This window comes from Mesoplodon bidens, assembly GCF_964165515.1.
Source record: "Mesoplodon bidens genome assembly, chromosome: 14".
NCBI lineage: Eukaryota > Metazoa > Chordata > Mammalia > Artiodactyla > Ziphiidae > Mesoplodon > Mesoplodon bidens.
In genome coordinates, this window is record NC_138170.1 from 70,605,713 (window position 1) to 70,618,403 (window position 12,691).

The following is a 12,691-nucleotide window of genomic DNA, read 5'->3' on the forward strand; positions in this document are numbered from 1 at the left end:
CTGCCAATGCAGGGGACACGGGTTCGTGCCCCGGTCCAGGAAGATCCTACATGCTGCAGAGCGGCTGGGCCCGTGAGCCATGGCCGCTGAGCCAGCGCGTCCGGAGCCTGTGCTCCGCAGCGGGAGAGGGCACAGCAGTGAGAGGCCCGCGTACCGCAAAAAAAAAAAAAAAAAAAAAAAAAAAATCTAGCATGTTTTCCTTAGTGACATCAGAATGTAATAAATAATCCTGTAATATATAAATGAGCTGTGTGATGTATGAAATAGAAAACCATACTTTACACGACGCATTTAAAAAATGTTCATTAGTAACATGACAACAGTAGCATTAGATTCTACGTGAGTGGTGGCAAACAAATGGTCCACTCCAAATGTTAACTAAGAACAAACCCCTAATTTTTTTTTTTTTTTTTTTTTTTTTTTTTTTTTTTTTTTGCGGTACGCGGGCCTCTCACTGTTGTGCCCTCTCCCGCTGCGGAGCACAGGCTCCGGACGCGCTGGCTCAGCGGCCATGGCTCACGGGCCCAGCCGCTCCGCGGCATGTGGGATCTTCCCGGACCGGGGCACGAACCCGTGTCCCCTGCATTGGCAGGCGGACTACTCAACCACTGCGCCACCACGGAAGCCCCCAAATCCCTAATTTTTTGAAAGAAAATAAAGTAGGGGATAAACTGCGGTTCCTAGAGAAAAAAGAATTCTTTTAAATTTATACGTCTCGAAAATGTTGAAATGTATGTCAGCAGATTGATACTGACTTATACTAAGCTACACAATTTTATTCTTAAATGAAAATACATCCCAGATACTGTTGCCAAGTTAATATTTGAGTGTATCTTACCATTAGATAATGCTAATTGGGAACACTTCTGAGGTTGAGGCATAGCTGTGGTGAAAGCAGTTCCTTCCAGCCTTTTGATTGTATCTCAGATATAAAAAAATTGCATTGATGTTTTTAACCTGCCATGTATAATTTTTTAATGTATTGCTATTTAAAAAAATCTGAGACAGCTAACATTTAAACAAATCACTGCTGTTTGGGAATGATGTTTGAATGAAAGATGCTATGAACATATTTGCTAATTTATGCCGTATTAAGATTTTAAATGATATAGTTATTTAATATATCTTACGTTAAATAACTGGTATTTGAAAATAAGTCTATTTTTCTTTCTGAGTAGCCTTCTGGGAAAAGTTCACTGAATATAGTTTCCAGTCATAGTTTATTTTCCTAACTTGTACTTATTTTAAAATCTTCTCATCAGGAGGGAGTTAAATAGTGCAAAGCCCAGCAAATCTGACTTCCCCCTCATTTTGGTGTGCATGTCCACTTATGACCATCATTTTTCTGGAAACTTTCCACTCAGTGTATCAAAAATCAATGTTATGAAAGTTCTTTAAAAGGTTCAGCGGTTTTTTTGAGTCTTTGAATGATTACAGCATTCTGTAAATTGGCTTCTTCCAGTGTGAGTGTTTCATCTAGTAATTTGAGGAAAGGAAGAGCTGTTGCCAGGGAAAAGGGAGGACTTCTTTGAGATCCTTGGTATTTTTCGATGAAGTCTTTGATGTGGCTTACCCTGCAAAATAGCACAAACTATTAATATAATTTTATGAAGACCCGAATTAGTTAATTTAAGGTAATAATTTGTGATGATACCTGGCTATGTTAAGACAGAATAATCAAATTATGATGATGTAAGTACTCACTTGGGCTACCTTTTAAAGGTTCACCCCTGATAATAGTCAGGAATTACTATTCCTTATCTTAGATGTGACAAGGGTATTATAGTTACATTTTGAGTGTCTATTTTTTAGAAACACACTCTGAAATATCTACCTATGAAACTATATGAAGTCTGGGATTTGCTTAACATAGTTCAGTGGGAACTGAATGATGATGGATCATTATATCCTCTCTTTGCTTTTGCATATGCCTGAAAGTTTCTATAACAGAAAAATCTATATATCTTGCTCTGAATGGATCAGAAATGGTCCAACCAGTAATCCTACACAGACACAGGCTGTATCTCTTCAATACCACGTCAGGCTGTGCTTCATATCTAGTTAAGAAAATTCTTAACCCAGTGCCGGTAGATTTTCAGTTAGTATAATGAACACTGTAGTGTAATATAATCACTGCAGTCTTTTTTTTTTAATAACAGTGATTTTAAAATATTTATTTATTTATTTTTGGCTGCATTTGATCTTCGTCGCTGCACGCGGGCTTTCTTTAGCTGCGGCAAGCGGGGGCTACTCTTCGTTGCATTGCACGTGCTTCTCATTGCGGTGGCTTGTCTTTGTTACAGAGCATGGGCTCTAGGTGTGTGGGCTTCAGTAGTTGTGGCACATGGGCTCAGTAGTTGTGGCTCGCAGGCTCTAGAGCGCAGGCTCAGTAGTTGTGGTGCACGGGCTTCGTTGCTCTGCGGCATGTGGGATCTTCCCAGACCAGGTCTCGAACCCGTGTCCCCTGCATTGGCAGGCGGATTCTTAACCACGGCGCCACCAGGGAAGTCCTCCCAATCACTGCAATCTTGAAGGTAGCTCAAAGTTATGTTCATGTAAGTATATGCGTGTGTATTTAGAAAGGGAAAGTACGTATACAGTTCATCGAAATTAAGAGGCCACTGGGAGTTCCCTGGTGGCCTAGTGGTTAGGATTCCGGGCTTTCACTGCCATGGCCTGGGTTCAATCCCTGGTCGGGGAGCTGCGATCCTGCAAGCCAGGCGGCACGGCCAAAAAAACCCCCCTGAGATGCCACTGATTCTAAGACTTGTCATTTTATATACTACTAAAATTGTAAAAAATCCAGATTATGACAAAATAGTTTCTTAAACACTAAGAATTTTTATATTTATTGAAAGAGCACTTTTAACTAATTTTCACACAAACATTCATCAAATCACTTTCTTCCGTAATAAGATTAGAATAAAATGGTGAAGTCATTCCTAACAGTTGAACGTTATTCAGACTCAGATCCTTCAAATCGCTTCTGATTCAGTCATTGATGTACATGTTTTTCCATATAATACTCCTTTCTGTATCATCGGGTGTGTTGATGATACAGCAGTACTTTGAAAAGTTCTCCACTACTGTCTCTGGGATGATCTTTCATCGAGCTGACGCTTGTTCTGCATGCTTTGAGGCAGATGCCAAGGCAAAGTCAATTGTGTCATGACTGCCATATGGCCAACAAGAAATTATAAGGACGCATCCCCATTTCAGAGATGCTAAAATGTGAAAAAATGTGCAAACAAGAATTAATGAAATATGACATCATCAAAGACAGAATTTTCCCATTCAATCAAATTCACCAGTTGCCACCCTGTTAATCTGTGCAGCTTACCAAAAAAATCAAGAAAATGGTCACTTGTATTTATTTGGGTACCAACAATTGGATAACGAAAGGCTAAAGCTTATGGCAAAGAATATAAATTAAAAAAACCCAATAAAGATTAAAGGAACTGTGCAGTAAAAATTAAAAATGTGTACTGTGATCTCTACAATACTACTACAAGAATAAAGAAATGCCAATCTAAAAAGCTATGAGAGGATAAAAAATAATACTCATTAAGCTCAAAAAGAGGCAAGAAAGGAGGAATGAAGAATGAAAAGACATGGGGTAAAGAGAAAACAAAAAGCAAGATGGTAGCCTTAAACCTAACTAGTTCAGGATATTATACAACATTACAAAAACTGGACTAAACAGTCCAATTAAAATACAAAGCTTGCTTAATTATCACTTAATAAATACCGTTGGCCAGTCAAAGGTTTTTTTTTAAATGCTTCAAGTCATTCAGGGAAAAAAATGGTAGGTAACTAATTGTTATTGAAAATGCCAGAAGTATTTTTCTAGACAAAGAAGTTGGGATTAAAGTATTTTATTTCCCTAAAAAGAAACAAACCTGAGTTGTAGAGAACAAACTTGTGGTTACCAATGGGGGAAGGGTAGGGTGAGACGAACTGGGAGAGTGGGATTGACATATATACACTACTATGTATAAAATAGATAATAATGAGAACCTACTGGCATACAGGCCAGATATGAGAGGGAGTTGTGGTGGCCCAGATCAGGGAATCCGAGTCCAGGTTGGGTGAAGAGGACATCTGTACAGGAAAGCGGCCCATCTTCCTGGTGTCAGACAGAGTCTGACCAGCAGGAGGAGGGCGCCCATGTAGAGGAAGGCAGGTGGGGACGGTTGCAGTATGAGCAGGGTTAGCAGTGTGTCCACACAGAAGAGGTGTTGAGTGCAGAGTGTCAGAAGCCAAGATGGGTTAGGAATATAGGAGAGGTGGTACACAGCAGGCTGTCTCAAGCAGAATAAAAAGAGCATTCATACAGAGGAGGGGCCAACTGCAGTGTGTCAGAACCAGAAAGAGGTGGAAAGTGACCACTCATGGGGGAAGATAGGCAGCACTGACTGCCAGAGCCCAGGAAGGCAAACAGGGCATTGGCATGATGTGATGTGTCAAGAGACCCAGCAGGAAGAGGGAGGCTTCCAGGCTGGGGAGGAGGCAGCAGTAGAAGAAGGAGACTGGTTACATGTAGGAGAACTGATCAATAAATAAATATATTGGGGGCTTTCCTGGTGGCGCAGAGGTTAAGACTCTGTGCTCCCAATGAAGGGGGCCCAGGTTCAATTCCTGGTCAGGGAACTAGGTCACACATGCATACCACAACTAAGAGTTCACATGCCACAACTAAGGAGCCCTCAAGCCGCAACTAAGGAGCCCACCTGCTGCCACTAAGATCCAGCGCAACCAATAAATAAATAAATATTTTTTAAAAAAGTAATAAATATATTGAGAATAACTGGAGCCAGATTTCTCACTGAAGGAAGTTAAACTGAAGAAAGTGAAGAAGTTAATTACAAATATGGAAAGGGGAAAACTAGAATAAACCCTGTGGTGGTGGATTGAAATTAGAGCTATCTATGTGAACTCATGGTTTTCGCTACGCAAAGATATAGAAATACATTTGTCAATGTGTGTTAGTTTGTGTATATATATGCATATGTGTATGTATGTAGAGACACCTGTAGCTCTTTCCACGCAGAGGGCCTGGAATGGTGGCAATAAGTATACCTAGTAACCAGATCCTCAATACCCTTGGCCACTAAAAAGAACCAGGGCTTCTTAGAAAACGTACAGAATGAACCTGAAAAAATATTTTGTGCCAATAAACAAGAAAATGCTCAGAGAATGATGGGAAGATGTAAAAAGTTTAAAGGAGGTCCCAGGGACTTGGAAACCTATATACAATATGTTCCTACTTTAATTAAAATGAAAAAACATTTTAAGACGAGATAAAAGCCTGGAAAAATCCATCAAACTAGTAGTAGTGATTATCTCTGGGCGACGGAATTTAACTTGATTTCAATTTCTTTCAGTACTTTCCTGTATTATCATTCCTTTTCTACAATTAACAGAAAAATACACACATAATGCTAATGATCAACTTAAAAACATACTAAAAATAATTCGTTCAAAATTATGTATCTAGGTAAACAGGAAAACTAATGAAATGATAATCCATAAAACAGACTGAAAATACTTCATTAATGTCCAAGAATTTCCATTGTCATGAAACATTATGCTTAGAGAACTATTTATTAAGATCCTTAGTTCTTAAAAATAGCTGTTGACTGACCTGAAAAGGAGAAATACAATTAAAACTTAGGGAACAAATCGGACAAATAATGAAATGGAAGACTCACCTATGAGAAATGTTAAATTTCTGGACAATCCTTTTCCCATTGGCTAACCAGATCTGTATATTAGTGATGGGTTCCAGACTGTTTAGTGGGACAGTAGACCACTTATTTTTATTCTCAACTTCAACAGTCTTCGCTTTAGAAACAATTTTTGGGGTAGCACTAAGAAAATCCAGACAACAAGTCAGATGCATGTTTTTCATTAAGCAGAACTTTATCTTTAAACAATTACTATAAAAACTTTACAGTAAGTATAGCTTTTCGGAAGATTTTGGCTAGTCACAGCTGTTCCCTAACACAAAAAGATATTATTAGTATCAGTTATATCCATCATACACGATGATCTTAGGAATCTAGTAAAATTATGCACATCTCAGCAATTTGTAAGCTTGTGGACTGTTATGTAAGTATACCAGAAGAGTGTACTTATGTACTTGAATCGTGCCTTCCAGAACAATTTTACAGTGCTGACAGATCCGTGGACTTTACCTTTACCTACTCCCCAGGTTAAAAGTTCTAAAAGAAATGGTAAGTTCTCTGTAGAGAACAGTCCTTGGGTTATAAAGGAAATGAAAGGAAACAAAGTATTCCCTCATCACTCTGAAAGTCACATTGGGATATTTTTCCATGTGTGGATGAATATGCATTTATATACCTTACCAATCTTCATAATTAATATATGAGAATTCATAAAAATGAAAGCAATCCTATATTTAACCTCTTTGCATATTCTGCCATAGGCATAATTAGATAAGATGAATACTGCAAAGTCTGAAAATATCGGGCTGGTCAAAAAGTTCGTTCGGGTTTTTTGGAAGAGCGTATGAAAAACCCGAACGAACTTCTTGGCCAACCCAATAAGTAAAGGCTCTGATACTGATACTAACTTTATCAGGCATTATTTCACTTTTATTACCTCAAAATTCACATACTGATCAGAGGACACAATGCTGAAGGCATTGGTAACTATAATACACAACCTTATATCCAAAAGCTAGCCTAGGTACTCTGTGACATTAATGGCAAAGCTCAAGTGGTGGGTGCAAGGGAGAAAAAATGATTTATCCACCCAATTTTGCCCAACGTCCTCACTAAGCCAGGCACTTTTGATCGGACGAAACCAAAGAAGCCACCATGACTTTTTAGTATAGTGCCAGCATATGTTAATTTACACTAAGGTGAATATGACTTAGAAGTTCTCATAAAAGTTAACATGAAAAATCTCATTTCCAATGGGAGAAATGATAACTCTATATGTGTGGTCTACATAGTAAAATAATGACAAGCTGAATATCAGTCAAACCTCTGCTTATGGAAATTACAGATCATGAGCCTACTCACCTTCCCAGTCTGTGACCCTGTCCTGAGAAGGGCTGGAACACAGGCTTCGTTGACATACATACTTCATTTTTCTTATCTTCAACTTTAACATCGACCTCCTCTTTATCAAAAACTCCCTGTAATTCTAAAGGTAATTCCCTTGGAAAGTAAAGAAAGAAAGTGATAAAGCCCCTAATATGTTTTTTCTTTCTCTGAAAAACATACTGTGCATGTAAAAAGAATAGAAAAATATACAGAAATAAGAGGCATATATATTCTATACAATAAAAACTAGATGTATTTAAAATAATACAGTAAGAGAAAAATCAAGCTCTTATTTCATTCTTTTTTTTTTTTTTTTTTCTTTTTGCGGTATGCGGGCCTCTCACTGTCGTGGCCTCTCCCGTTGCGGAGCACAGGCTCCGGACGCGCAGGCCCAGTGGCCATGGCTCACGGGCCCAGCCGCTCCGCGGCATATGGGATCCTCCCAGACCGGGGCACGAACCCGTATCCCCTGCATCCGCAGGCGGACTCTCAACCACTGCGCCACCAGGGAGGCCCTTATTTCATTCTTTAAAATGAAAATATAGCTACAGGCTGGTTCTAGAAAAACAAGACATAAAAAAAATGTAAACACATGTAGACTTAAGAAAGAAGATGACAGCTCCCTCCCCCCAAAGTGACAGTCCTTATAATTCCACTCTCACTCTAATAAAAAACTTTGCGGTGTATCTCCTAAATTTTCTCTCGTATATAGTAAAATTCCACATAATAATTATATTTTTTCCAAAGATGGTATCATTCTATGTACACTATTCTGTATTTTGAAAACAGCTTTAACAACAAAAAAAAGCAATATACCACAGAAATCTTCTCATGTTAGTATATGGATATATGTCATTCATTTTTACCACATGCACATTGTTATTCTGTTATAAAGTAGATCAAATGGTACAAACATATAAAATACTCTTTTCATCTTTTTCTTACTGATTTGTAAGAAATATGTATATATTCCATTTACAGGATATATATGAAACAAGTATTCCCAGTTTGGCATTTGATTTTACATAATCAAATTTATCTTTCTTATATTGCTTCTGGGATTCATGCCAGCTATAGCTATATGCAACAACATGGATGAATATCCCAGAGAAATAAGTTGAGTAGACACAAAAAATAAACACATTGCATTTACATAGTTCAAAAAAACAGATAAAATGAAAAAATTATAAAGAAAAGCAAAAAACCATAAAGAAAAGCAAAGAACAACTTACTACTGAAGTTAAGATAGCATTACTTCTGTGATATTACTACAAATAATGTGTAACTTAATCTTATCATGAGGACGAAGTCAGATAAATCTGAATTGAGAGACATTCTACATAATTTGGGCCCATGATCTTCAAGTGTCAAGGTCATTAAAAACAGACAAAAACAAAAACTGAGAAACTGTTCCCTCCTGAAGGAGACTAAAGAGACATGACATTTACAAGCAATGTGTAATTCTGAATTGGATGCTTTTGCGATAAAGGATAATATTAAGATAAAAAGTGAAACTTGAATACATTCTGAGGAATAATTGGTAATAATATTATACATCAATAGATGGTTGTATTGTGGTTACATAGGAAAATATATTTCCTTTTTAATAAAAATACAAACTAAAGTATTCAGGATGATGGGGCATCACTTTAGCAACTTACTCTCAAATGCTTTTAGAGAAGTTCTTTGTACCACACTTGCAACTTTTGTATTAGTGTGAAAAAGATTCCAAATTAATTATATTATACAATAAAGAGCCATTTAAAATCTGTATATACGTTGTACATATACATACATACAGACCTATATGGGTATGTATATATTGAAAATTGGTTAGATGTAGCATACTATCAACCCTTCTGAAATAAAAACTGACCAAAATAAGTACATTACACCATTAAATTGATGTTACACATAAAATCATGTGTTAAGGACAGTGCCATAGGACAGATATTAATTTTGTGTATCGTTTTAGGAAAGCAAGAACATGAATATGAGCATCAATTGCTGAAAGAATGTTCATGCTTTTTATTCATTAATTTTCTTTCTATCAATCTATCATGAAAGAGTAATCGGAGGTTCTGTTAGAACTTTAATTATATGAAAACATAGGAGTAAGGGACTTCCCTGGTGGTCCAGCGGTTAAGACTCTGCGCTCCCAATGCAGGGGGCCCAGGTTCCATCCCTGGCCAGGGAACTAGATCCCACATGCCAAAACTAAAAGATCCCACATGCTGCAACTAAAGATCCAGCATGTATCAACTAAAGATCGCACGTGCTGCCACTAAAGATCCCACATGCTGCAACTAAGACCTGGCGCAGCCAAATAAATAAAATAAATAAATATTTAAAAAACAAAGAAAAGAAAAGGAAAACATAGGAGTAAAATCTTCAAGGCCCTGTGGCCTGTGTGCCACAACTACTGAGCCCACATGCCACACGACTGAGCCTGAGCTCTAGAACCCGTGAGCCACAACTACTGAGCCCGCGTGCCATAACTACTGAAGCCCACGTGCCTAGAGCTTGTGCTCCGCAAAAAGAGAAGCCACCACAATGAGAAGCCCACGCACTGCAATGAAGAGTAGCCCCCAGTCGCCGCAACTAGAGAAAGCTGAGCACAGCAAGGAAGACCCAATGCAGCTAAAAAAAAAAAAAAAAAAAAAAAAAAAAGACACGTAGGGCTTCCCTGGTGGTGCAGTGGTTGAGAGTCCGCCTGCTGATGCAGGGGACACGGGTTCGTGCCCCACTCTGGGAAGATCCCACATGCTGTGGAGCGGCTGGGCCCGTGAGCCATGGCCACTGAGCCTGCGTGTCCAGAGCCTGTGCTCCGCAACGGGAGAGGCCACAACAGTGAGAGGCCCGCGTACCGCAAAAAAAAAAAAAAAAAAAAAAAAAGTGAGTTAATTTAAGTCAGATTTTGGTTGGTCAGAATTCAAATTCCTGACCCTTCAAAACTACACCTGTGGTTCTTTTAAGAAAACTCATCTTATGAAAAAATCTGAATTTGAAAAAGTGTCTTTGAATGCACAGGAACATGTGAACAACATTAAAAAGAATCTTCTAAATGAAATATATCTAAAATATTCTTCTTGGACTTCCCTGGTGGTGCAGTGGTTAAGAATCCGCCTGCCAATGCAGGGGACACGGGTTCGAGCCCTGGTCTGGGAAGATCCCACATGCCGTGGAGCAACTAAGCCCTTGCGCCACGACCACTCAGCCTGCGCTCTAGAGGCCTCGAGCCACAACTACTGAGCCCGCGTGCCACAACTACTGAAGGCCACGCGCCTTGAGCCCGTGCTCCGCCACAAGAGAAGCTACCGCAGTGAGAAGCCCACACACCGCAACAAAGAGTAGCCCCCACTCTCCACAACTAGAGAAAGCCCGTGGGCAGCAATGATGACCCAACACAGCCAAAAATGAATTAATTAATTTTAAATAAATAAATAAATAAATAAATATCCCTCTATTTACAAAGACTGCTTACCCTTTTTTTTTTTTTTTTTTTTTTTTTTTTTTTTTTTTTACTTTTTATTTTATATTGGAGTATAGCCGATTAACAATGTTGTGATAGTTTCAGATGCACAGCAAAGGGACTCGGCTATACATATGCATGTACCCATTCTCCCCCAAACTCCCCTCACTATACAGACTGAATTTCAAGGTAAACCAATAGCTGATAGGGGAAAGTTTTTTTTTTTACTTTTTATTTTATATTGGAGTATAGCCGATTAACAATGTTGTGATAGTTTCAGATGCACAGCAAAGGGACTCGGCTATACATATGCATGTTGCTTACCCTTTTTTGACGGAGTTCAGAAACTGCTGACTTGCACCATCAGAATAACTTCTGAAATCATCATTGACTGTGAATCCATTTTTCCATAATTTTATACTTACATCTGCCTGCAAAGCAGTAAGAAACAAGATGCATCATGTTAATAAATGAAGTGTACTAATAAACTAAAAGCCCCTTGAAACTTTCTTCTATCAGTGTATATTTTCTGTATCAATCTTTTCTTTAAAATAGAGATATAACTGACATATAACCTTGTATTAGTCTTAGGTATACAACATAATGGTTTGATATATATATCTATTGCAAGATGATTACAGAATAAGTGTACTTAACATCCACCACGGCACAGAGCTACAAAGTTTTTAAATATACCATTCTTAACAGCAAGCTTCAAATGTAAAATATCAAAAATTATAATGTATACATAAAATATGGTTCATAATGAATAATATTTTAAAATAATTCATTAATAATCTTCTTTAAGAGAGGTCATTTGCAAAAATATTCTGTGCCCTGTCTAAAAGGACACTAAAGCTTTCTGGCCAGAACAGACTTCTCAACAGTTTAGAGAATGACTCTGAAATGACTTGATGATTAAGAATAATAAAGGGGGAAAAAAAACTATGAGTAATTAATGGCTATTCCTTCAAATATAAACTATCAGTGTTACTGTTATCAATATTTCATCTCTCAACATCTTGTTGATCATCTCCTAAGAACATTATTTATTCACTCATTGAATCAAAGAAGTCACTGTAGAAATACAGAAAGGTTCAGAAATACAGTAGGATGCAGGGATGCTTCAGGCTGAACACAGAAGGACTTATAAAAAAACATTTAAGAAAATAGACTATTAGAGGCCTTCCCTTGTCTCTAGCATTTATTCATTCAGCATATGTTTATTGAGTGCCTAATATGTAACAGACACTCCACTAAGATGTTAGGGAAAACAATCACAATAATGATAGCATATATTATTAGCCTGCCTGCCTATCTGTCTATCTGTCTATGTACTTATCTGGGAGAGCACTTGTGTGTACACTTACATGTACCAAACACTGTTTAAAGTACTTTCCCTACATGTATTTATTTAATCCTCCTAAAATCCACACAAGGTGGGTATTATTATCCTTTTTATAGATGGGAAATTAGAAACACAAAAGATTAATTAAATTGCCCAATATCACATAAGTAAGGGTGGAGCTGGGGTTGGAATCCATACTCTTAACCACTATGTTATATTACCTCTTTTTTTTTTTCCTATAACCAAACTGCCAAGACTCTGCTCTCATGGTACTCACAGAAAAGAATGAGAACTAAAAAAATTGTACAAATGAACTTACTTACACAAAAGAAATAGAGTCACAGATGTAGGAAACAAACTTATGGTTACCAAGGGGGAAAGTGGCAGGGAGGGATAAATTGGGAGATTAGAATTAACACATATATAAAACAGACAACTAGTAAGGACCGGCAGTATAGCACAGGGAATTCTACTCAATACTCTGTAATAACCTATACAGGAAAAGAATCTAAAAAAGAGTGGATATATGTATATGGTTAACTGACTCACTTCGCTGTACAGCAGAAACTAATACAACATTGTAAATCAACTATACTCCAATAAAAATTAATTTAAAAAAAAGAAAAGAATGAGAACAAAACAAATAGGAAAAGAGTACATAAAGGTACTGAGGAGGGAAATTCCCTAGCAGTCCAGTGGTTAGGACCGGTACTTTCACTGCTGAGGGCCCGGGGTTCAATCCCTGGTCAAGGAACTATCCCACAAGCTGCATGGGCCAAAAAAAAAAAGACACTGAGG

At 37.8% G+C, this 12,691-nt stretch overlaps 1 protein-coding gene across 1 annotated transcript in view; it reads right to left on the minus strand.

Moving 5' to 3' along the window:
- Window positions 1-612: 612 nt before the first annotated feature.
- Window positions 613-12,691, minus strand: part of LOC308627784 (UBX domain-containing protein 2A-like) — a 42,385-nt gene continuing 30,306 nt past the window's right edge. The window contains exons 4-7 of the mRNA XM_081254171.1: window positions 10,870-10,976; window positions 7,050-7,187; window positions 5,712-5,870; window positions 613-1,574 (exon numbers count right to left, since the gene is read on the minus strand). Coding sequence (XP_081110297.1) covers window positions 1,382-1,574; window positions 5,712-5,870; window positions 7,050-7,187; window positions 10,870-10,976 — 597 coding nt within the window. The 3' untranslated portion in view covers window positions 613-1,381. The remainder of the gene's footprint in view (window positions 1,575-5,711; window positions 5,871-7,049; window positions 7,188-10,869; window positions 10,977-12,691) is intronic.